The sequence below is a fragment of the Boleophthalmus pectinirostris genome, unplaced genomic scaffold (assembly GCF_026225935.1).
Source record: "Boleophthalmus pectinirostris isolate CB_2022bp ecotype Guang Dong unplaced genomic scaffold, ASM2622593v1 HiC_scaffold_16, whole genome shotgun sequence".
In the NCBI taxonomy this organism is placed as follows: Eukaryota; Metazoa; Chordata; class Actinopteri; order Gobiiformes; family Gobiidae; genus Boleophthalmus; species Boleophthalmus pectinirostris.
Window position 1 is genome coordinate 18,284,971 of NW_026571095.1, and position 27,178 is coordinate 18,312,148.

Below are 27,178 nucleotides of genomic sequence, written 5' to 3' on the forward strand. Positions count from 1 at the left end.
CATAGAACCTCTATGAATAGTTTAAAAACAAGGACCGTGACGTCGCCCGGTATGGCGCAGCCGGGGCCCCACCCTGGAGCCAGGCCTGGGGTTGGGGCTCGAAAGCGAGCGCCTGGTGGCCGGGCCTTTGCCCACGGGGCCCGGCCGGGCTCAGCCCGAAGGGACGACGTGGGCCCGCCCTCCTGTGGGCTCACCACCCGCAGAGGGTTTCATAGGGGTCGGGTGCGCTGTGAACTAGGCAGAGGTCGGGGTCAGGGATCCCGGCAACCTAGTCCACGGACACAGAACCTGGCTGTAGGGACGTGGAACGTCACCTCACTGGGGGGGAAGGAGCCTGAGCTTGTGCGGGAGGTTGAGAGGTACCGGCTAGATATAGTCGGCCTCACCTCCACGCACAGCTTGGGCTCTGGTACCCAACCTCTCGAGAGGGGTTGGACCCTCCATTTTTCTGGTGTTGCCTGCGGGGAGCGGCGGCGAGCTGGTGTGGGCTTGCTTATAGCCCCACAGCTCAGCCGCCACGTGTTGGAGTTCACCCCAGTGAACGAGAGGGTCGCGTCCCTGCGCCTTCGGGTCGGGGACAGGTATCTCACTGTGGTGTCGGCCTACGGGCCGAACAGCAGTGCAGAGTACCCTGGCCTTCTTGGAGTCCCTGGGAGTGGTACTAGACAGTGCACCAACTGGGGACTCCGTTGTTCTACTTGGGGACTTCAACGCCCACGTGGGCAACGCCAGTGACACCTGGAGAGGGGTGATTGGGAGGAACGGCCTCCCTGATCTGAACCCGAGTGGTGTTCTGTTATTGGACTTCTGTGCTAGTCACAGTTTGTCCATAACAAACACCATGTTCGAGCACAAGGGTGTCCATAAGTGCACGTGGCACCAGGACACCCTAGGCCGGAGGTCGACTTTGTCGTCGTGTCATCTGACCTCCGGCCGCGTGTCTTGGACACTCGGGTGAAGAGAGGGGCTGAGCTGTCAACCGATCACCACCTGGTGGTGAGTTGGATCCGCTGGCGGTGGAGGAAGCCGGAAAGACCTGGCAGACCCAAGCGTGTCGTGAGGGTCTGTTGGGAACGTCTGGCGGAACCCTCTGTCAGAGGGATCTTCAACTCACACCTCCGGGAGAGCTTCTCCCAGATCCCGGGGGAGGTTGGAGATATGGAGTCCAAGTGGGCTCTGTTCTCCACCTCCATTGTCAATGCGGCCGCCCGTAGCTGTGGGCGTAAGGTCTGTGGTGCCTGTCGCGGCGGCAATCCCCGAACCCGGTGGTGGACACCGGAAGTAAGGGATGCCGTCAAGCTGAAGAAGGAGTCCTATCGGGTCTTGTTGGCTCGTGGGACTCCTGAGGCAGCTGATGGGTACCGACGGGCCAAGCGTGAGGGAGCTCGTGCGGTCACAGAGGCAAAAACTCGGAGCTGGGTGGAGTTCGGAGAGGCCATGGAGGAGGACTATCGGACGGCCTCAAAGAGATTCTGGCAAACCGTCCGGCGCCTCAGGAGGGGGAAGCAGTTCTTCACCAACACTGTTTACAGTGCGGGGGGAGAGCTGTTGACCTCGACTGGGGATGTAGTCGGACGGTGGAAAGAATACTTTGAGGATCTCCTCAATCCCACCGTCACGTCTTCCGAGGAGGAAGCAGAGACTGGGGACCCAGAGGCGGACTCGTCCATCACCCTGGCTGAAGTCACTGAGGTGGTTGGCAAGCTCCTTGGTGGCAAGGCTCCGGGGGTGGACGAGATCCGTCCTGAGTATCTTAAGTCTCTGGATGTTGTGGGGCTGTCTTGGCTGACACGCCTCTTCAATATCGCGTGGCGGTCGGGGACAGTACCTCTGGACTGGCAAACCGGGGTGGTGGTCCCTCTGTATGAGAAGGGGGACCGGAGGGTGTGTTCCAATTACAGGGGAATCACACTCCTCAGCCTTCCCGGTAAGGTCTATGCCAGGGTACTGGAGAGGAGAATCCGCCCGATAGTCGAACCTCGGATTCAGGAGGAGCAGTGTGGTTTTCGTCCTGGCCGTGGAACACTGGACCAGCTCTACACTCTCCATCGGGTGCTCGAGGGTTCATGGGAGTTTGCCCAACCAGTCCACATGTGTTTTGTGGACTTGGAGAAGGCATTCGACCGTGTCCCTCGTGGTGTCCTGTGGGGGGTGCTCCGGGAGTATGGGGTTCGGGGCCCTTTGCTAAGGGCTGTCCGGTCCCTGTATGACCGGAGCAGGAGCTGTGTTCGCATTGCCGGCAGTAAGTCAGACCTGTTCCCGGTGCATGTTGGACTCTGCCAGGGCTGCCCTTTGTCACCGGTTCTGTTCATTGTTTTTATGGACAGAATTTCTAGATGCAGTCAGGGGCCGGAGGGGGTCCGGTTCGGGGACCACAGGATTTCATCTCTGCTGTTTGCAGATGATGTTGTCCTGTTGGCTTCATCGAACCAGGACCTGCAATGTGCACTGGGGCGGTTTGCAGCCGAGTGTGAAGCGGCTGGGATGAAGATCAGCTCCTCCAAATCCGAGGCCATGGTTCTCGACCGGAAAAAGGTGGCTTGCCCTCTCCGGGTGGGTGGAGAGGCCCTGCCCCAAGTGGAGGAGTTCAAGTATCTCGGGATCTTGTTCACGAGTGAGGGGAGGATGGAGCGTGAGATTGACAGGCGGATAGGTGCAGCTTCAGCAGTGATGCGGTCGCTGTATCGGACTGTTGTGGTGAAGAGAGAGCTGAGCCGAAAGGCAAAACTCTTGATTTACCGGTCAGTCTTCGTTCCCACCCTCACCTATGGTCATGAGCTCTGGGTAATGACCGAAAGGACAAGATCGCGGATACAAGCGGCTGAAATGAGTTTCCTCCGCAGGGTGGCTGGGCGCTCCCTTAGAGATAGGGTGAGGAGCTCAGTCACACGGGAGGAGCTCGGAGTAGAGCCGCTGCTCCTTCACGTTGAGAGGAGCCAGTTGAGGTGGCTCGGGCATCTTTTCCGGATGCCTCCTGGACGCCTCCCTCGGGAGGTGTTCTGGGCATGTCCCACTGGGAGGAGGCCCCGGGGAAGACCCAGGACACGCTGGAGGGACTATGTTTCTCGGCTGGCCTGGGAACGCCTTGGGGTCCCCCCAGAAGAGCTGGAGGAAGTGTGTGTGGAAAGGGAGGTCTGGGAGTCCCTGCTTAGACTGCTGCCTCCGCGACCCGGCTCCGGATAAGCGGAAGAAAATGGAATGGAATGGAATGGTCTGGGATTTATGAAGCAAATGGCTTTAATATATAAAATGAAGTACAACCTTGTCCAACCTAGGCTATTGTTATCAATAGATTGGTATAGTAATCACATCTGTCTTTAAAAATTGACTTTTCTTCTAACAAGAAAAGCAGATTTATAAGAAGTCTCCTCATTTTATGATTCCACTTTTTGGCATGAAATTGCATCTGTTTCCAGGCGCTGGGACTGGACTGAGAAAAATCTCATGCCTGGACTTGGCTGTTTTACAGTGGCAGCAGCCTCTTTTCCAGAACAGCAGAATAAAATGCTCATCAAAATAGGATTTAAATGCAATCCTGTGCCGGCTCTGTTATGCCATAGATTAATGGTTCATCTCTAATAACACTGTCAGACTGTGTGGTTGTAGGATGTATGGGCAGCCTCTGTTCTTTGATTAAATACCTGTGACCATTACTGAGCTATGTACATATGCAGCTAATTTCACAGCCTGTAATTACACACCAGTCTAAGAGCACTGCTTATTATTATATTAATGCCATGACCTAAATGCCTCAAACTAATGAATTTACAACATAGTTTGTACCTTCACATTGTATTTTATTTGCAGAGGTCCAAAGTAAATACTTGCATTACTGTAATTGAGTAGATTATTGAGTAGATTATTTCTAAACATCTACTTGTGACTGAATATAATTCTAGCCATTTTATAGCTGCCTTTAACATCTGACCACTGTATGTGCCACTCTTTATAGCCACAAATATGGAACTACATCTCCTGCACTTGACTAGAACTTGTTTCAGCTTTAATTTCTTTGTTGCTTTCTGTAAAAGACTGATGAAAAACATAATACTTTGTGTAACAGAAAAGCACCAATACCGATACTGGTATCAGGTATCAGCCCAATGCTTTCTTAATATACTTGTACTTGTACTCGTTAAACATTTGTTGATACCATGCACCTATACCACTATTACACAACACATTATGCAGTTTCCCAGTTTCAGCATCCCAAATAAGCCAGTATTCTGGTTATGAGAAACTGGGATACTGTAGCAAGGATATTCCCATAGTAACTAGTAACTGCTCGAGTCTTATGAGAAATATTTACACCTTTCAGTCTTTTCATCACATCTGAGACGACATAAATAAAGTGACTGTACATGAGTTAAATAAAGAGCTGCGCTGCACACATACAACCTGCACACGTACGACCTGCACGTGCATGACCTGCACACGTATGATCTGACTGAAAAATTTAACACATACGTGATATACGCACATAACAGACTCACCATCAGCAGCACATCCTCTGTCACAGAGAGAACACATGTGTCCCTTAGTCTCACAGAAGCTGACCGCATCAGGAGCATAGATCCATGATCAGGACACAAGGAACAAGCTGTTTTTTATGCAAATGAGCCATGTGGTTTTAAGTTTCGTTCCTGTAAAACATAAACAAATCTGCGCAAAGCTGCGTTAAACACATTATAATATTCTGTTTGTATTTTTCCTTGTTTATTAAATATATCATTTTTGTGCTTGCACATTTGTAAGATTATGTCAAGAAACCTGGATATGACATTTGATCATGCACACAGGGAGTATTCCGGTTTTTCAGCGTGCATGTAACCAGTATATCCCAAATACTGCCCTAACCAGGATATGGCTAATAACTAGGATACTGATGTGCATGTAAACGGACTCAGTGTATGTTCATAGGTGTTAAAGTATCAGTACCGATACTCTGGCAAGTACAGAAATTATTATACTCGTATTCATATCGGTTGTCAAAAACATGGTATCGGTGCCTCCCTATTGAGTAGTACTTTATAGTTTTACTCATGTTTAGCCATGTAGCAGTACGTTTACTTGGGTACTATAAACATTCAATACTTCCACCAGTGTTGTACTTGAATTCGTTCATATGTAAAAATGCACTCACAATTTAAAGAAGAGCTGCTGTGTGGGCTGTTGTAGCAGTGTATTACTATTCCATCAGTGTAGGACATGATGCAGCGCAGTGACTCCACTGCACCACAGAGCGCTTCTCTCTGGCTCATTAGGAAAAGTGTGGCCTGCCTTTAAAATAGTGCATCCAGTTGTCTATATGTGGGACCTGATTTGACCTGTAGTTGAGATATTGTCGGATGTATTCAAGCAAATTAGTCTTGAGTAAATTAAAGGCGTAACAATGTTTTCCTTGCTCAATAAGGAGTTCTTTATTTATGGATGCTATGCCCCTTCAGCAAGATCAAGGAAATTCTAATTCAATTCTTTTTTTTTTTAAGTGCATCATGTAATTCTGGTGGGCAGTCTGGCAACTTGCTTCAACCTGTATTTTCCACAATAAATTGTATATGTTTTTATTGCTTAACATACCTTTAATAACATGAATTCTACGAGCTGCTTCTGCATTGACTGTCCACAGATCTCACTGGTAACTTTTCCACTGAGACAAGTGGTTAAAAAAGTGGCATAGTTCTGTACCCTTGTAGATTATAAACAATATATGTTTGAGTGTCTTATTTTCTAATGCTTCCTCGGTACCTCAATGCTACATCTCAGAGTTGTTAGCGTGATGTGCCAGTAACAGTAAATGGGACTTCAGTAACTCAAATTGGCAGTAAGCAACCAACCTAAATAAGGACGAGATGCAAGTTACAAAACCATTGGCTGCTTGTTAATGAATTGGCAGGAACATTTGCACCACTGGTTTTGGTGCCTCACCGTGCCTTGATAATGATTCTAGCTCTGATTACTTTTTTTACTGCAACCTAAATAACACACCCAAACACATACTTATCCTTAGGCTGAACTCTATAATAAAAATGCCAATATGTTACAAATGTGAAAAGGGAGTGAAATAAGTCACTTTGTGTAAAAGTAAACAGTGAAATCCTTTAAAGGCAATTGAAAATATATAAAATTAGAAAACACATCCAATTCCAACCACTTTCTTTATGTAGCCCATTTCCGAGTGCTGCACACAATAGCATCATAAAGCAATAGAACAAGCATATATTTATAGGAGTGCTTTATAATATAATGCGGGTTTGACTCTTTAAGACATTTATGCAGGTGTTACAGAATAAAAAGTAGAAGGCATACTTTAAAGTGACGCTTTTATGCCATTGACTTTAAGCAGTGATACTAGCGGGATAATGGGAACATAGCGTGCAATGTAAGACAAGCACAGTGTAACGAGTGGCGAGGTGACACAGGGGGTTGAGGTGCAAAGAAGAGAGAATCCTGGGCCACTATCAGATGTCACAGGGACAATAACTGTGGATTCTGGGCACAGTTGTGAGTGCCTCTCAGAAACAGCCTGGATGGACAAAAAGTGCTTGAATCTCCATCTAAACTGCTCTGTGCCCTCCTAAAAAGAGTCTATGTTGTGGATCACTCCTGTTTTTTTTTTTAAATCAATAAGAATTGCTCTCACCTAGACACTGTGAAATTTTCTAGGTGGGTAAATATTTTTGACATAGTTTTTGGGTTTAAAAACAGACTGTGAAATATTGATGTAGACTACCGGTAACTAGTCCATAATGCATTTTCCTTAAAGAAACTAGAAATATATATTCATTACTATTCTATTCTGCACATGTCAGAATGGCTGTGGGAACTGTCATTATTATGTGTAATACTTGTTAGAGTCTGTTTCAAGGGCCCATATCACACTTTTTTTCTGATCTACCGTATTTACCAAACTAGAAGTCACACCGGACTATAAGTCACACTTTTTGGGGGAAATTTATTTTATAAAATCAGAGACCAGGAACTGACATTACATCTTGAAAGGCAAGTTATAATAATAACAATAGAATAGAGAACAACAAGCTGAATAGACGTTAATATGTTAACGTAACATATGAACAGTTATTCAGATAACTATAGCAGAAACAACAGAACATAAGTTTACCAAACTCTCGATCTCACTCCAAATCACTAAATCCATTGAATTCTTCATCAACTCTGTGACCTCCGGAAGTAAATGGAACACCGGTTCCTCCTCCGTAGCTGTTATCAGACTCAGCATCAGTTCCAGTTAAAATTATTCCAGCCTTTCTGAATCCCGACAGGATGGTTTCGGTTGTCACTGAAGTCCAAGCTTTGTCAATCCAACCAATGACTTCCAGGAAAGTTGCATAACGCACCCTCTCAGTTCCCATGAAGCTGTCCGCTTCATGCTCGCTTTCTGCCAGTCCCTCCTTACAAGTTTCTTGCTCACTCCAAATTTTCCTTCTGCTGCTCGATTACCATTTTCGGCAGCATATTTCACTACCTGCAGCAGGACAGTGGCTTTTTCTGCAGGAGACATGCACAGTAGAACGAAGTGACAGTGATACAGAAGTAATAGGAGTAGCAGATACTGACACACAAGCATAGAGCACCCTCTTGCAGCTATCAGTGTGAAAATTTTAATATTCAAGTCTCACCGGAGTATAAGTCAAATCCCAATCATGAAAAAAATTGCAATTTATAGTCCGAAAAATACGGTATTTTATAATGTTATGTCCTCATCACAAACATACCTGGAGTTGTGTTTTGTTTCATTCACACATTTAACACACACACTCTGCATATTTAGGCTGAGTTCTTCTCTCAAATAGAAAACACTTGTGATGTCATGTGGTAATACAGGAAGTGCTCCACTGTGTTTTTAAACTCCGTACACCGTCACTAGAATCATTTGGATAATTTCTGCCCTGGAATTGCCAATCTCTACTGAACTAAAAGTGAAATCTGTTAAGAGAGCGCAGAAGGTTTTGAGCTTTGGAGATATCTAATTAACTAGACAAACTAATAATGCAGGATTACTCTAGCACAGGGGTCTCCAACCTGTAGCTCGGGAGCTACCAGCAGCTTTCCACCTCTTTCCAAGTAGCTTGCCAAAGAATTTTTGAATCATAAGTTTTGTGCTGAATAAGTAAAATTTTATGAATAGAATGACTATTAGAATTGTAAATGTTAGGGATGTAACAATTACCGAAATATCGTGATATCGTATCGTTAGTATATCGAACTACAAGTCTCTTTGCTTAAATGAATAGTTATGGTGCAAAAAAGACAGAAGGAACTACATAGACCATGATCCTTTGCTCCTTAACAGTTTTGTTTGCCTCCACAATATTTCGCAATAAATATCGTACCATGAGATGTATATTGGGAAATATCATACTGAGAGATTTGGATATTGTTACATCTCTAATTGTGAGCCTCCCCACCATATCGCTTTCCCACATTATCGCAATAAATATCATACTGTGAGGTTTATACTCTGACAATATCATATTGTGAGACTTTGATATCATTACACCCCTAGTAAATGTATCTTTTTCATGCCTAACTTTACTTTCTGCACTAATAAATGGATAATGGTGTATGTTTTATAGGCCTCTGACTGTTCCTATCTAAGGCCATGGCTTTTATAGTTACTCACTTTCTTGCGACTGCTGTATCTGCGTAGCTCTCTGATGTTTTTGTTTTGTAAAGACTCACTGGATAAAAAAAAGGTTGGACACCCCTGCTCTAGCATGTGAATGTGTATGTTTTTGAGGAGGTAGCAGTATTTTAACATGGCTTAAAGCTCCCAAGTGTCAATTTGGTTTAATATAGGACCTTTAATAATAAATAAAGCAGATAACAGTTTAGCTCACTGCTGCAACAAGACAATACATTTAAACTAAAGAACTTCCTGTGCGATTTGTCAACAAAAAAAACATCTGAATGTGTGTTCATAATTTGTAGGTAAATCATACTGTAAATTGTGGCTGTAGCACTAGTACAGTATTTCCATAGAACGGCCCTGGCAGAGTGCAGAGTGACAGCAGCACTTCTTAGTCATTCTATCAGCTTCTTCATGAGAGCCACTCAATGCTCAGATTGTGTCGTTCAGTCAATCATGAATCCAATATTTACTTTGGCAATTCAATATTTACGAGGCTTAGCAGGACGCGTGACGGATGCGATGTGCTAGTGCTGTGTTATGCGCTTTGTACATGATACATTTAAGGATGAGGTGACAGGGGGAGGGCTAATCTGCACCAATGACACCATAATGCGAGGTGCGCTGGAGCCTTGCCAGTCCCCCATCTTGTTTTGAACAGCCCTAGTTTTTACTGACTGGATGTAAACACCTCACCAGATGTGTATCCCCGCTAAGGGAGACTGACTCACATTCAGAGTTTAACCTTGAGCATAAATATTGAAAGCTGATATGTAAAAACTACATAGCAATTGTTATTCTTTGGTCCCCAGCACCCGGGCGTCTCAGAGTCAGAACATGCGCTCCAGATGGGTGCGTTATTGTGTGACTTTTTGATCTTTGTGGATTGGGCTTGCTTGTATATGTCTGCCGGGCTGCATACAAATATATTTTACCAGCTCTTTGCACTTGTTGCATCAACCCCAGACACAAGCATCTTCATCACAGTCCTTATTAGTCTTCACTGCTGTCAAAAAGCATTATATTTATCTATATGAGTGCAACTGCAGGTTCAGATCTATAGTCATGTGATTTGTTTAAAAAAGTGTGTCAATTTTTTATTTATTTTTTGTCATGTCTTCCAAATAGGAAAATTTATATTCAGACGATATTATGTTAAACAGAAATGTGTTCATTGTCTTAGTTGAGGTTCAGCTGTCACACAAATGTGACAGGACTGTAAGTTTATAACATGCGTTTCCTCTATTCCCATTTTAATAAGCTCTTTAATAAGCTCTAATAAATGATATTTATAACATTCTAATTGTAATTTACTTCCTAAAGCCATGATGTTAAATGGTGCAAATAATAGTTAATCTTTTTTCTTTATGCTCTTTGTAGTGTGCTAATATTGTCAGATATAGTTATTTTATATCATATCACATCTCCCATGGTATCCTACTTTAGCTTTGGTCAATAACAAATTTGAAACAATATGCACTTTTTGCTTTTGCTTGTTCTTCCATTTTAAAAAGAGCAGTTACATTACATGAAAATGTCAAGAAAATATCTGTATAATTGATGATGCTGTTCTTTTTTGAAGCAGTGGTTCAAAAGGTAACCTTTTAAAGTAACCAGTTATCTTAATTGGTTAATAATCTCTATTGGTGACACATCCTGGTTTAGTCTGATATAATTGATTAATTACAGTGTGCATAGTGGCTTGTGGGCTTGTGTGTAACTGCACACACTCCAACACATAATTACACCTTCCACATGCTTGTAAATGTCAATCACATTTGGAGCTGTGAATGCCACCTCTAATTGAACTTCTCAAGTGTGAGCAGAAATCTTTTATTCTGTAATTAAAACATGTCTTTTGTTGTTTTTTTCAATGAGCTTTCTGCTTTCTGTCAAATCACTGTCACTATGCAGTTGCAAGAGCTGTTTTCCCTTTGTGTTTCCATTGTTTGAACACATGTTACAAATGGTTCCAGATACACTATTATAAACATTTCAGGCAGGAAACTGTCAAAAGTGAAATCAAAATAACCTTTACACACTCATGACAGTTATGTAAAGTTGCAGTGGCCATTAATAAAGAGTGAAGTCTGCTTTGTCAGCTACTTCTAATTTCTATTCAGAGCACTTCAAAAGTAGTTTATTTTTTTACTCTTTTTACAAGGTCAAGACTCTTATTTTTGGGACTCATATTTGATTATTAATTTTTCAGTAGACAATGGAATAATCACTTGGCAATTCATATTTCACAGTTCAATTTTAATATGCATAATTTCATTTGAGTAACTTAAAAAACTTTAAAAACTTAATCAAAATTACTCACCAATTTGCCATCAATCCTTTCTATTGTTGAGGTAAAAGGTAAAAAAGAAGCGCTTGACTGACTGCGCGAAGTAGCAGTGGTGGGTCCCTTTGTCCATCCACGACACTGGGGTGCTGACTCATGCTAGTGCTAGGGGTGGAAGATGTGGAAAAAAATGTATGTCATGATCTTTAGAGCCTTCATCATCTTTTAAATTGTATCATGATTCTTGTACGCTAAGTATTTTTGTATTGTTTTTGAGAACACTCACTTTCCTAACACATTCATAGCATTTAATTTATTTATTGTGTTGAGTTTATGAGGACGTTTTACAACTTTTGGGGTTTTGTCGTCATTGTAATTAGCATGGTAACAGCGCACTTCTTGGTTCTCTTATGATGAAATGCTTTGGATGCAGACAGCGGACAGCGGTCTTATTTCACCCCAACGGAGCCGCTTATACAATAAAGCTATACAAAACAAATTTTTACTCAAATTTGTACTAGTGAAGAACTTTTTGGTATTTTTCTGTACTTGACTAGATTTGAGCTGTGGAAGGTTGAATAACTTCTTTGGCTCATTTTAGATACAAACTAAGTAAGTGATTAATTTTGCAATTTTATTGCAGTTGGTATTTTTGTACTATTACTACTATTACTACTATTACTACTATTTTTGTACTAACTATGCTGTGCATTTAGAGTCGTTTTTGGAAATAAATCTGCCGTATTGTTTTGTGCCAGTGGTTTCAATATGATGGTTTATCGTCTATATTTTCTACAACAGTGTATTGTACTTTTTTGCCTTGCTTTATCCTTATTATTGATTCAATCACAACATGTCACTCTCTGCCCCATAGATTCACACACAGTTCATATCCCTTGACACAGGACTTCTGCTTCCATTATGTCTAAAAAGATATATGAGAATACACAATGAAGAACCATGTTTACTGTTTATCATATCTATTTTCCCTTACCTGCCAACACTTCCCAAATATTTCAGGCAAATTGGAGCTTGACGAGGTGTAGAGGAATTTGAAGACATTTGGGAGGGGCGCTGGTGGGGGGTATTGAAAAGACAGACGGTCCAATGGAGAAGCAAAGGGAATTGGAGACAGAGATGAAGAGAAATGAAGTGAGGAGAGGTGGAAGTGTGGGAATAGAGAGAGCAGGTTTAAATCAAGTATTTGTCACAGTACCGCTGGAAGGAGATTGGAAAAGGAGTGGGACAGAGCTAGTCTTCTTCATATAAAGCTTTCTCATTACCTTCAAATGCAGATACTTCAAGATTTGGAGAAACAACTTGAAAGTATCATTCCTATGATTTATTTTTTTTTTTTCAGATATTCCGGCAAGGGGGTAGAAAAGTGTTAAAATTTATCATTCCAAAAGAAAATGCCCATATCCATTTTTTGTGCCACCAATATGCCAACTTAAAACTATGCAAATGTAGCAACCTTACTGCTCTCTGTATAAAGGTACTGCTCTTATTTGGCAATAACCCAGTGTCTAGACTTAGACTTCTATTTAGCTCTTTAGCTTTGCAACCTTTCTATCTTGATGGATTATGTTTTGATGGTTTAGTCTTTGTTTGGGCCCAGTTTAGTGTTAACATAGGCCTGCTCCTTAATCCACATTAGTTGGTCTAGTCCTGTTTTAGTTCTGAGATGTGGAGGGGTATGGAAATAATCTTTTTGGAGTGAACTGAATACCTTCTATCTCAAATGTTTCAGAATCCTGAAAAAACTGAACACAAATATCCCTTTAATTACAAGAATTATTGCACACCTCACAATAACATCATACTGTGGAACATACTGTATATAGTATTTCTTGTTTCTTGCATTTCGCATCTCTACCATTTTGTGTTTTTTCTTTCTTTTACCGACAGCCATACTGCTCTCTCTCTCTCTCTCTCTCTCCTTCTCTCGTCTCACCCTGAACTCTCTCTCTCCCCACAGGCACGTCTATAATCCAGGTGACAGCGACAGATGCTGATGACCCGACTTATGGGAACAGCGCCAAGCTGGTGTACACTCTGGTGCAGGGCCAGCAGTACTTCTCAGTGGATCCTCAGACAGGTAAAGTGTGTGTGTGTATGTGTGTGTGTGTGATGGCAGCGATTACCACTGGCACAGGTTTAAAGATGAGCAGATGTCCACATGCAAATATGCACACTCTGATTGAAAGCAAACATGGTCAAGATCTCGGGGACCAAACATGCATGCAGTAAAAATCTAAACATCCAAGACATGGGGAGTGCTAGGTGGATGTTCCCTATAAAACATTTTTATGTGATGCCATTAGTTATATAAGATGTGAATGATAATCAAGGTGTGATACAACCAATGGGTTGTACAGTTGTTCCCTTCCCTGGATGAATGCATGGGGAAGGCTACATCAGAATGGCCAAATAGTTTTAAACTTCTGCCAAATCGATATGAAAAAGACTCAAACACAGTTTGATATTGGTTCACACAAGTAATTATTTTTAAAATAATTTCAGATGGCATACACACTTATCTCACATTGACATATAACCCTGTTTTGCTCCACACCGTTTTTTAGATCTATCCCAAAAAATAACTTTAACACCTTGGGCTATTGCTGACCTTTCTAAAATCTAATCATAACTTTTAAATGGTTTCTCTAACATACAAAGACACCAGTGCCTACAAAAGCATGTCCTCTTGGCTGGAGGAAAAACTATCTTTCATAATGGTGCACCTGCCTGGTGAGAGATCGCACAATACCAGAGTGGCAGGGTCAGTGCACAGCTCTCCACACATTTATAAATAGAAGACATCTATTGACACATGGCAGTCACAGGAGCATTGCAGCAGATTGTAGAGACTTTTTAATAGGTGCAGGTTTGGAAAGGCCAAACGTTGTTACTTTAACCATTTAAAATTGATAATAGTGTCAAGATGCCCTCAATATGAGTATGCTCAATAGTCCATCTTTCACTACCCTTTTCAAATAAATGGAGACTATAACTTTATTCATTTAGAGAAAAACCTACTGCATTGGATCTTGTGCATTACCCTATTTTGCAATGTTTGATCATGATATAGTAGGCTTCCCTGAACTCTACTTGTTGAGAGGTTAACGGACCACAAAGACTTAATTCATTATTTCATACTGACTGTATCTTGCATTGGATATAAACACTGAATATACTAATATATCACAATCACTATCAAACATGTTAGCACATAATTGCAGTTTGATTAAATGTTGTCATTCAAAACAGAGCTAAATCTTACACTGCTTGTCCATGTTCATTTCATAGTAATAGCCTTTTTATGTTCAAAACGTGTTGAGTTTTCATTAAAAATTTAATCCCAATGTGGATTAACATGCAAACGACGAGTTTAATTATAAAATGCAGTGTCTCCCACCCTGCAAAGTTGACAGCACTTGTTTCCCCTGGTCTGGTTCATTCCACTACGAGCTGGCACAAATGTATTCATGCTGCCAGCGCACTGTACGCCACGCTACTAAAAAGAAGAGGAATGAATAAAAAACACAGACACAGCCCCAGCAGCCTAATATTATTATTTCTGGTGAAGTTGAAAACCAAAAGACTTGTGTTCAAAGAGAGATGTCAGCGCAGTTTTGTGGCCTATATTACACCGAGCCGATTACAGAAGACACAAAGGGACTGCAGATTCCTGTGTTATGGATATTACTTCCCAAGGCCTAGAACACTGAATGAAAGATCAACTTCCTTTACTCATTTTTATTCTCAAATATATTACGATCTTGAGGATTATACCTTTGAGGGCAATCACATCTGAATTGATCTGTAGATGTCTGGTGCAGTTAGACTGACACTAGCATTTGGTGAATCCGCTAAAGGGTGTTTTATTCTCCGTGTGGGCGAAAGTGATTCGGATTCACCCACCAGGGTTAGAGAGGCGATACATGTGCTGTGCCTGGTGAATGTCAATGTTTGATAATTGATTCCTCTGACGTGTGCTGGAGATTGCTGTCTTAAGGATGAAATGCAAAATAGAAAATATAATATAGAATTTCAGTCATTCTCGTCTTTCTCTTAATATTTTTTAAAATGTTCGTAATTGGGGACATTATATTATACAGTACTGTGCCAAGGTTTTAGTTAGTTATTAATTCCTTTTTTAAACGAAGGTTATAAACATCCCAAATTTTATCTGTAAAATCGTTGCTAAAGCTTTCTTTGGTAATAGCAAAACGTCACAGCATCTTGAATGATTCATTAGTACTGATTATACTGTAAAAAGGCTTGTATAAAAATGGAACACCTTGATTTGGCAAGTCACCCAAGGCTTGTGTGCTGGTATGTGACGTAATCGAATCAGGTCATTTGCAATAGAGAGAGTGATCAATGTTGGACGAGTTTAAGCGATGCATTTAAGTGTTGTTAAAATGTCAGAGATATACGAGAGCATTTTATGCGCTGTCAGCACATCTCGTGCTGATTTGTTCCTCCCATATTCTCCAATGACACATAATACAGAATATGGAATAAGCCCATTTCCTACCTTTTAGTTTAATGGAGGCATGCTTCCTGTACATTTTATTGATTCAAACATGAGTATCATGACTTCCAGCATATGATTACTTTATAGATGAAAAATGTATGGTTTCTTCAAAACTTATACTTTGTGTGTAAGTTAAAAAGGTACTGGGAAATATGACACTTTTTCTTGTCAAAATATTTATTTCCTTAATGGTGCATCATCTGTTTGTCTCCACGGAGATGTTATTGCTTTGTCTTGAGAGTTTCACAGTATGGTATTAAGCTTCCATGGACACAGGCCAAGTTACAGCTCAGATCTGTGGAGAGATAAGCCTGCATGTGTTTATCCTGAAAAACACCTGCAAATGATTAAATGCAGGGGAACAGTCCTCCAGAAGAGTGACTACACCACAACCTTCGAATATGAAGGTGAAGACAAGACAAGCTGATATTCAAAGGCTATGCGCTCAGGGCAGTGAGCTCTTGAGCTTTGAAAACCCTCACATAGCTGAAAACCAGAAGGAATAAGACATAGAAGAGAGGGTAGGGTTGGAAGGGCTTGTAAACGACAAAACAGAGAAGGAAGAGAGAGTGTGGTCCTGCTCCTGAAGTTAAGATAACTTATCTTCATATAGTGCACCTTTAAAATTGCATCAAACCTGTATCAGTATTCAGTAAACAAGCATTTAATCCAAACCAACAAATGCAATATAGAATGAAATGTACATGTAAGTTAATCGGTTCATTAGGAAATGCTGTTACTGACTTTTACTGACATTATCACAATCTGTATGTAATCCACCTTAGGGCTGGGAAATATGACAATAAAAATCAAATTATGATCTTGTCTCTGTGACCATATGTTATAATGATTAATTCACCATATTGTGGTTCTCTGTTTTCTTTTGTTTTTTGTTGTCTTTCCTTCCTCCTCCACCTACTCCTATTGGTCAAACTCCCATCATGCTCTGAGTGAGTGACACCTGGATATAATCAGTCACAGTGTAAGAGTAAATGTACAGAAACAGCAGATAGCTTTATTTACCTCTTAAACACTAAAAGAAAAGATAATTAGGATAATATCGAAACTGGGATCTGGCTCGAAGAAATTTTTTAAATTTAATTAATTTTTTGGCATATCGCCCACCCCTAATCTAACTATAACATATTCCCATGCTAAACTCAGTATGTTAAAACAGTATATAGTGTTTTTGAGTGTCTGTTTGTCTGTGCTGCAGTGAGTTATGTTCTGTCACCATCAGACTGAGTGAGTCACAAATGTCAGTGAGCTGTCACTCCCAGCCGTCATGTCCAGTGCAGTCTGACAGCTGCCTTTGACAATGTCCAATACATTTGTGAAAAGAGTTTCCAAAGCCATAAAGGGTCATATGAGAGCCCTATCTTTCAAAACAGACTCAAACACTACGTAACCCCGTCTTTAAAAAGAACAACGCACTGCTTCATAAGAACTGGTTTTAAAACTTAAGGAAATGAAGTTGTAAAAGGAACCAAACTGCTTACTTCTGTTATAGTTTAGTCTTTGTCAAATTCATGAATGTTGTTGTTAGACCTCCTCCATCTTAAAGATTTAATGTGAGCTTTGAGCCATGGAATATTGCTGTTACCACTTCCAAAACATACCTGGAGTTGTGCTTTGTTTAATTTTCACATGCTCTGTTCCACATTGTGATGTCATGATGTAGTTTTCAAGTTAACAGCTACATTTTACCTTTTTTTCTGTAGAGATTCCAGGACTGCTATTATCCAGATGATTCTAGTGACGGTGTATGGATTGTATGGAGTAGAGTGTTTTCTGTTTGGGAGTAGAACTCAGCCTAAATATGCAGGGTTTGTGTGTTAAACATGTGAAATGAAACAAAGCACAACTCCAGGTGTGTTTTGGATGAGCAAACAGCATTATAACATAGATCAGAAAATTGCGTGATATGGGCCCTTTAAAGAGTCTAACTTCATCAACGTATATTGCCTTATCGGTGCAAAAAGGTGGCATCTTTATCATGGCCTCATCTGAACCTTTCTTGTACTTTGTATATGATATGGCTTTGTGCTATTTTGTGAAGCGGTCTGGCTCTGATCCCAGTGCCCGAGCCGTTTTTGTTCCAAACAGCAGCACAGGCCAGACAGTGTATTGTGTATGCCAGAGGCTACGGTGCGTGGTAATCACTAAGTCATAAATATTGATCAAAAATACCTTTTAGCCTCCTGCAGATATATAATGTCATTGGGTGCAATTTTTAACTGTGAGAGAACAGACTTTTACTGCTTGATATTCTAATACTGTGTTTGTGTTTTGTAGGTATTTTGAGGACTGCAGTTCCGGACATGGACCGGGAGAGGCAGGACACATACTTGGTGGTGCTACAGGCCAAAGACATGGGGGGGCACCTGGGGGGTCTCTCAGGGACCACTACTGTCACTGTGAAGCTCACCGACGTCAACGACAGCCCCCCACGCTTCACACAGAGTAAGTCACTCATCTGATGTCCAGTGACTGAGGGCTAGATGTAGTCGTAAAATGTAGTACAGATGCAAAACATGTACTACTTGCTGTCAGTATTTTCATTGCAGTTTTCAGTGAAGTAAGATAAGATTTTAGATGTTGAAATGCTTTGAGTTCTTTGAATGTTGTTATCCTCTTTCATTTCCAACTATAAGGGATTTTAAGCTCTTCTGATCCATTGGATTGTGCTGCATTACTAATCAATGTGTTTTTATCTTTTGCTTTGGGCATCGTGGCCTCTTATTTACGTTTGAATATATCAATATTAACAAGGTTTCGCAAGTTAATGGAATCAGAATTAAACAGTATCTGTCTGGCTGGATAGCCTCATTTTTCCCTACCAAGTTATGCCACATAAGTGCCACTTTGCAATGATGGATATGCTAGCACAATTTTTGTCCTGTTAAGGTTAATTTGATTAAAGTTAGAGTGTAGGAACAGGTTAGCTAACCAACAGAACACTGATTCTGGTTACGCTCTGTGTCTACACTTACACACTATTGTCCATACATTAAATAAATAGGTTATATTTTTAATTAAATATGTTTTTGATTTCTTCTTTTAGAGAAGTCTCATGCCAGTCTCCACCAAACCATTTACTTGATCTGCTGCCACATTTTCAGATCTTTTGCTCTTTGTTTGTCCTTATTAATATTTATTAATATTTCAGATGCTCCCCCTTGACCTGCCACCTTATCGTGGTGGGGGAGTTTGCGTACCCGAATGATCCTAGGAGCTATGTTGCCCGGGGCATTATGCCCCTGGTAGGGTGTCCCATGGCAAACAGGTCCTAGGTGACGGGGCAGACTAAGAGCAGTTCATAGAACCTCAATGAATAGTTTAAAAACAAGGACCGTGACGTCGCCCGGTATGGCGCAGCCGGGGCCCCACCCTGGAGCCAGGCCTGGGGTTGGGGCTCGAAAGCGAGCGCCTGGTGGCCGGGCCTTTGCCCACGGGGCCCGGCCGGGCTCAGCCCGAAGGGACGACGTGGGCCCGCCCTCCTGTGGGCTCACCACCCGCAGAGGGTTTCATAGGGGTCGGGTGCGCTGTGAACTAGGCAGAGGTCGGGGTCAGGGATCCCGGCAACCTAGTCCACGGACACAGAACCTGGCTGTAGGGACGTGGAACGTCACCTCACTGGGGGGGAAGGAGCCTGAGCTTGTGCGGGAGGTTGAGAGGTACCGGCTAGATATAGTCGGCCTCACCTCCACGCACAGCTTGGGCTCTGGTACCCAACCTCTCGAGAGGGGTTGGACCCTCCATTTTTCTGGTGTTGCCTGCGGGGAGCGGCGGCGAGCTGATGTGGGCTTGCCTATAGCCCCACAGCTCAGCCGCCACGTGTTGGAGAGGGTCGCGTCCCTGCGCCTTCGGGTCGGGGACAGGTATCTCACTGTGGTGTCGGCCTACGGGCCGAACAGCAGTGCAGAGTACCCGGCCTTCTTGGAGTCCCTGGGAGGGGTACTAGACAGTGCACCAACTGGGGACTCCGTTGTTCTACTGGGGGACTTCAACGCCCACGTGGGCAACGCCAGTGACATCTGGAGAGGGGTGATTGGGAGGAACGGCCTCCCTGATCTGAACCCGAGTGGTGTTCTGTTATTGGACTTCTGTGCTAGTCACAGTTTGTCCATAACAAACACCATGTTCGAGCACAAGGGTGTCCATAAGTGCACGTGGCACCAGGACACCCTAGGCCGGAGGTCGATGATCGACTTTGTCGTCGTGTCATCTGACCTCCGGCCGCGTGTCTTGGACACTCGGGTGAAGAGAGGGGCTGAGCTGTCAACCGATCGATCACCACCTGGTGGTGAGTTGGATCCGCTGGCGGTGGAGGAAGCCGGAAAGACCTGGCAGACCCAAGCGTGTCGTGAGGGTCTGTTGGGAACGTCTGGCGGAACCCTCTGTCAGAGGGATCTTCAACTCACACCTCCGGGAGAGCTTCTCCCAGATCCCGGGGGAGGTTGGAGATATGGAGTCCGAGTGGGCTCTGTTCTCCACCTCCATTGTCAATGCGGCCGCCCGTAGCTGTGGGCGTAAGGTCTGTGGTGCCTGTCGCGGCGGCAATCCCCGAACCCGGTGGTGGACACCGGAAGTAAGGGATGCCGTCAAGCTGAAGAAGGAGTCCTATCGGGTCTTGTTGGCTCGTGGGACTCCTGAGGCAGCTGATGGGTACCGACGGGCCAAGCGTGAGGCAGCTCGTGCGGTCACAGAGGCAAAAACTCGGAGCTGGGAGGAGTTCGGAGAGGCCATGGAGGAGGACTATCGGACGGCCTCAAAGAGATTCTGGCAAACCGTCCGGCGCCTCAGGAGGGGGAAGCAGTTCTTCACCAACACTGTTTACAGTGCGGGGGGAGAGCTGTTGACCTCGACTGGGGATGTAGTCGGACGGTGGAAGGAATAATTTGAGGATCTCCTCAATCCCACCGTCACGTCTTCCGAGGAGGAAGCAGAGACTGGGGACCCAGAGGCGGACTCGTCCATCACCCTGGCTGAAGTCACTGAGGTGGTCGGCAAGCTCCTTGGTGGCAAGGCTCCGGGGTTGGATGAGATCCGCCCTGAGTACCTGAAGTCTCTGGATGTTGTGGGGCTGTCTTGGCTGACACGCCTCTTCAACATCGCGTGGCGGTCGGGGACAGTACCTCTGGACTGGCAAACCGGGGTGGTGGTCCCTCTGTATAAGAAGGGGGACCGGAGGGTGTGTTCCAACTATAGGGGGATCACACTTCTCAGCCTTCCCGGTAAGGTCTATGCCAGGGTACTGGAGAGGAGAATCCGCCCGATAGTCGAACCTCGGATTCAGGAGGAGCAGTGTGGTTCGTCCTGGCCGTGGAACACTGGACCAGCTCTACACTCTCCATCGGGTGCTCGAGGGTTCATGGGAGTTTGCCCAACCAGTCCACATGTGCTTTGTGGACTTGGAGAAGGCATTCGACCGTGTCCCTCGTGGTGTCCTGTGGGGGGTGCTCCGGGAGTATGGAGTTCGGGGCCCTTTGCTAAGGGCTTTCCGGTCCCTGTATGACCGGAGCAGGAGCTGTGTTCGCATTGCCGGCAGTAAGTCAGACCTGTTCCCGGTGCATGTTGGACTCCGCCAGGGCTGCCCTTTGTCACCGGTTCTGTTCATTGTTTTTATGGACAGAATTTCTAGGTGCAGTCAGGGGCCGGAGGGGGTCCGGTTTGGGGACCACAGGATCTCATCTCTCTGCTGTTTGCAGATGATGTTGTCCTGTTGGCTTCATCGAACCAGGACCTGCAATGTGCACTGGGGCGGTTTGCAGCCGAGTGTGAAGCGGCTGGGATGAAGATCAGCTCCTCCAAATCCGAGGCCATGGTTCTCGACCGGAAAAAGGTGGCTTGCCCTGCCCCAAGTGGAGGAGTTCAAGTATCTCGGGGTCTTGTTCACGAGTGAGGGGAGGATGGAGCGTGAGATTGACAGGCGGATCGGTGCAGCTTCAGCAGTGATGCGGTCGCTGTATAGGACCATTGTGGTGAAGAGAGAGCTGAGCCGAAAGGCAAAACTCTTGATTTACCGGTCAGTCTTCGTTCCCACCCTCACCTATGGTCATGAGCTCTGGGTAATGACCGAAAGGACAAGATCGCGGATACAAGCGGCCGAAATGAGTTTCCTCCGCAGGGTGGCTGGGCGCTCCCTTAGAGATAGGGTGAGGAGCTCAGTCACACGGGAGGAGCTCGGAGTAGAGCCGCTGCTCCTCCACGTCGAGAGGAGCCAGTTGAGGTGGCTCGGGCATCTTTTCCGGATGCCTCCTGGACGCCTCCCTCGGGAGGTGTTCTGGGCATGTCCCACTGGGAGGAGGCCCCGGGGAAGACCCAGGACACGCTGGAGGGACTATGTTTCTCGGCTGGCCTGGGAACGCCTTGGGGTCCCCCCAGAAGAGCTGGAGGAAGTGTGTGTGGAAAGGGAGGTCTGGGAGTCCCTGCTTAGACTGCTGCCTCCGCGACCCGGCTCCGGATAAGCGGAAGAAAATGGAATGGGATGGAATGGAATATTTCAGATCTTGGCTTATAAACTTGGCCGCCTTAATAGCATAAACAGAGTTTGTTTTGCTCCTCGAGGTGCTGGACTTTTTGACCCTCAGTTCTTCTCGGGGTCTCCTGAACAGCTGGGCTCCTGTAGGGCTGCTCTGTGCCTCATCCAATACACATGGATCACATATATCTTCAACATGTGTAAAAGGGCAACCAGGCGTTTATTTATAACTGCAATACATAAGTTGTGATAGCTTATTGAAAGTGTTGCCTTTAAATTAGCTCTAAAATTACACTACATTGACCTGACTGATAAAAGCTTGAGAGGATTTGTCCCATTCAGGTAATATGCTGAGTTACTAACACACTGTTTGGATGTTGGACAAAATATAAATATAAAGTAGTCATAAATCTCATTTCCAATTTATTTGAAAAGACAAACATATTTCATATTCGCTTAGAACAGTAGAGCACTTTCATCTTTTCATATAACTGTAGTATATTGTATACAATGTTATTTTATTCCACAGACTTTATGGACCAAAAAATTGGTTGAATAAATCCACAGGCAATGGTGAACTGTGAAACCTAAGTGTGAGAAGTAATAGTTCTGTCACATTTCAGATTGCATTTATGACAGGTGGCCACTAAGTTATGCCTGGTCAGCGTAATTACTCTTGAGTGTTAAAGTGCTGTTTGGTTTTTCCAGTGGTAAGCAAGTGAAAGATAAATTATTCCTAAAAGCTGTTAAAACATGCAGTGACGTGAGAAATTTGGTCATATTTGCACCAATGAGAATGAAGGTGTGAGTAGCAGATGGATACTTGCAAAAACCTATGAATTTGTCTTCATGTCTGATTTTAAACCCAGGATTTGAGGTAATGATGACCCGTGGTGCTGAGTTTGTTGGTCATGTTGAGATCCCATCAAAGCCGTTTGGGATGGAGATGCTGCAGGGCTTCTCGGGGCAGAAATGGACTCAGTTCTGATGTTTCGGGGTGATAAGGGCCTCATAGAGCAAAAGGATGCTTTGAAAACAGTTTAAGTCAACCAGACCTGCTGCTTTTAATATCCTCCTAGTTTACAGCTTACCCCAAATGTTACGGCACATTGCTTAACATTACTTTGACCTTTTATATTTGGTATTTTTCATATTTTATGTGCCTAGTTGGATATTTTAGGGCTAAATGTCTCTATCAAAACATGTGTTCTTACTATATGCACCCCAGTTACTGAATTAGGTTGGGGGATTCTGACTTAATCTTCCTAAAACCATGGCTTGTAGTGGCTTGCATTATAACACATTTTTGACTAACTTTTCAATTTCTTTTCCCCCCAGTTTTATTTTGATTGTTTTAGCAATATCTGGCTATTGGTTCAATGGACCAAATTTTATGTTTTTGGTCATAACAAATTCAATCTATCTTCATGGAGACAAGCACAGGACAACTTACCAAAGGCCAACTAACAGATCAGATAAAGGAGTGTTTTTCAGTGTACTAGTATTTTTGAGCAATAAAAGCACCTAATAATAACAGAATAAGTACAACATATGAAAGTTTAATGCCATACTGTGGAAAATTCCAGGAAAAAATTATAATGTCACTACTGAGCCAGGCAGGCAGACACCAGAAAAAGTTACATCGTGAACCTATAAAATATTGGCTTCACATATTAGATACAGTCTTGTGCTTGCTTCCTTTTTTTTTTTCACTTGTCTGTATGTGAACGCTATCAAAGCCACTCCACCTTTCATCTCTATTATGCTCCAGAGCTTTCAGAAAGACACCCTGAAACTAATCCAGCCCTGCTCTGCCCAAGGTCAGAAGCCTGTGTTCCTCGTGCCATTTAGCAGGCGGAGAGGATTACACGGAAGTCTAACACCAAGTATCAGCTGTACATTCACGGAGACGGAGAAATATCAAGTCCAGCAGTGTGTCCTTGTATTTTCAGCGCTTTTTACGAAATACAACTCCAGGAACTAAAGTGGGTTTGTGGTGTGTGGTTTGAATGCCGCCAGGGGATTTTCATATGCCCGGAGGAGGCACTAAAGCACAGGAAAACTAGGCTACCGTACATTCTGTAGTTGTTTTTTTGGTAAGTGCTGAGAACAGAAAATGGGATAGTTTCATTGGCAAACACAGAGCTGTAACCGCTCTTTCCTGTGGGCCTCATTATCAAATGTGTTCACTGTGTGCCAAATATTGTAGTTGGACAGCTAAGTGGTATTTTTGGTTGTGCTGAGATGTTATGATGCTGTTTCATGTCCGTTGAAGCTAAACTACTTAACTTTCAGTTTGGATTTGGATTTTATTTGTAATTAGAGTAAAGGAAAACAAAAGGGGATGAGTAGACTTTTTAACCACATCAAAAGTAGGACTTCTAAACTGGAATTAAAACACAGAACTCAGCAATGGACTAGACCAGAACTAAATCAGGACTAAAAGTGGACCAAACCAAGGAAAAAACAGGGCTAAAACTAGGATTATGATCATGAATGTAGGGCGAGCAAGTGACTGGTGATAGTCATAGGGGCTCATTGTGCAAAATAACAACCTTGTTTCGGTTAATCTACCCCATGCTAGATTCATCAGCCGGTTTCACTTTGTAGAAACCATCTGACTTTGCTGCATTAAAATTTGTTTGCTCAGCGGTAGGTGGTTACTTTTTTTTTATTTAACCAGTCGCTGCTGTTTGGTTGTGACATATGTAATGCGCCGCTAAATGTGCTAACTGGTATATTAAGCTTTTCCCAAATCCCGTAGGAAAAACCTCAATATCATCTTTCAGCGAATATTCTTTTTGTTTTGGCTTTAAATCCTTGATTTCAGGAATCGTTGCCAACACAGAATGTGTGGCTCTTCACTGATTGACCGGTGTCTGTTTTTTTTGCAAAAAGTCTGTATTCCGATTCCTGACCTAGTTGCTGCATAGAAATGAAATTGAGTGGAGGCACTAGGTGGCACCAGTCTGGCTACCCCAGGGCAACTGTGGCTTCAGAAATATCCACCACTGAGTATGAAACAAATAAATAATGCCTCCTGTGTAGTGCTTTGAAAGGCTTTGACAAGCCTGTAACGCACATTACAAGTGCAAGGCATTCATTATATAATATAGAGGAAATGTAGCAACGTAGCAATTGTCGTCAGTGATGTTGTTTATCATTATTTCACATGGATTAAGACACATATAGAAATACTTCAAAACACCCACTTAAGACTTCCCTTGACACATGAAAAGTTGCCTTCTCATTCTCCCTCTGCTTTTCCAAAACGGTACAAGGCAAGCGGATGCAAAAATGTGCTAAAGGGGAATTTCTATTATCATCTCATTTTGCATCAACTCATTGCCTGATTAAGCACTTAATTATGGCAGTGTGCGCGCGGAAAAGACATGCTCGGGTAATTGTCTGAAAGCAAACAAGGATGTTCACTTTCAAACCACATCTCAATTTATCAACTTCCTGTTACCATGCTGGAGGATAAGTGAAGTGCACTGGTTTAGATGTCGACTATTATTTGTATTCCGTTGGGAAATTAAACAAAGTGTGGTTTTCACAGCTGCAAATCTCGCCTTTGTAGTCCGTATATGGCCGGAGAGGTGTTGTTTTGAAAATCCTCTTCAGACATGTTGTTCCATGTTTACTGTAGCTGAATAATTTATGACTTCATGTGTATGGCACAGCTGAATCCTCACTGGAATACAAGAGATGAAAAAAGAAAAAAAAAAAAAAAAAACAGCCAGTTGCATTGCCTAAAAATACAATGACCACTCTGGAAAGTAGGTGATACTAAACAATAATATGCATGTTGAAATAATTATGCATCGCAAATTAATACTTCTTTATGGAGTGGTATCTCCCTTTGTACAGGATGCAGCTATCAACCTTGCCCTCTGCATCCGCTGAAAAAAGTTGACTTTGTGTTTTCAGCACTTTGTACACTCATTCTATATAGCACAGAACAGGTTTTCAAGGTAGCTTACACTTTATCTCAAAATAACTGACCTAGTTCTTGTTTCCATCATAAAGGTGGTGTCATAATTTAATCCTAATTTTTTTAATCCCTTTGACTTTTTTCTCTATTGAAAATTGACATTTATAAAACTGCTCACACAAAATCCTAATTTAAATATTCCTAACAAAATTTTATCTAAAAAACATTACTACATTTATACATTAAAAATGTATAAATTATCCTCAAAAAGCAAGTTTAACAGACACTGTTTACAGTTTTAGACCACAGAGAATCACTGCTTTAGTGCAGTCTGCCATTGGGAACCACATTTCACACAACACATATCAGTTTGGAACTGAAAAAAAAGCTGTGCTTTTTTTCAGTTGCTTTGACACATTTGCAAATTTAAATTTAATCTCAGCAAAACTGTGTTTAACATTCAAAACTGATCCATCGTCCCCCAAACGTTTTACCATCAACACTCTCAAACTTTGGTCATATGTTTTTATGTACTCTTTCATTCATTTGACACTGGCTCAGAAAACTTCACCCTGCTCTTAGTAACCACAGAGAAGCAGTGGTTTGTTGCAGTCAAAATAAGTCAAAATAAACAGACACTTTACTGATCACAAAGTAGATTTTGTAATATTTGATCAAAGCTATATTTATGCTAAGAAATTTGGAAGATGTTAAAATAGCAAATACATCAACATTTTTACACATCTCACATATAGGATGACTCTATTCATACAGTCTGGCCTGAGTCCCTATACTCTCTAGTTTTTTCCTGTTTGAATTTCTGTATTCAAAGTGACAGCATTTATAGTACTGAAAAAACTGTATTCAAAGATCATGTATGTTTCTGAATGAGAGCTCTGTGAACTGTGTGTGAACTGAAATTATTTGACCACCTAAGCCCCTGGTTATTTAAATGTTTGAATCAAACGCTCAAACTAAAAGAAGTTTAAAAAATGTGCTAAAATAAATGTAGTATGATTCTTACGCCTTTTGGGTTGCTCCCAGCTAAAAGCTGTGCCTATATTAGTCCATAGTTATGTAAGCGCAAAGTAGACATTTGTATAAAGAACAATATTTTAGCTTGTGCATCCCATGAACAGTTTTTGTCTTTAAACAATGTTTTTTTTTTCTTTTCTTAATCAACAACAGGGTTATTATTATGTGACGACAGTATGTGAATATAAAAAAAAAAATAGCATATACTCAAATGGGCTAGAATGCATACGATATCTTACAGTTCA

General features: G+C 42.8%; 1 protein-coding gene across 1 annotated transcript in view; it reads left to right on the forward strand.

Annotated features, from left to right (window-relative positions):
• The window catches only part of LOC110170370 (uncharacterized), a 186,422-nt gene that overhangs the window by 94,280 nt on the left and 64,964 nt on the right, over nucleotides 1-27,178 (forward strand). Inside the window, exons 5-6 of the mRNA XM_055151955.1 lie at nucleotides 12,916-13,035; nucleotides 17,776-17,943. Of these exons, the coding sequence (XP_055007930.1) occupies nucleotides 12,916-13,035; nucleotides 17,776-17,943 (288 nt within the window). The remainder of the gene's footprint in view (nucleotides 1-12,915; nucleotides 13,036-17,775; nucleotides 17,944-27,178) is intronic.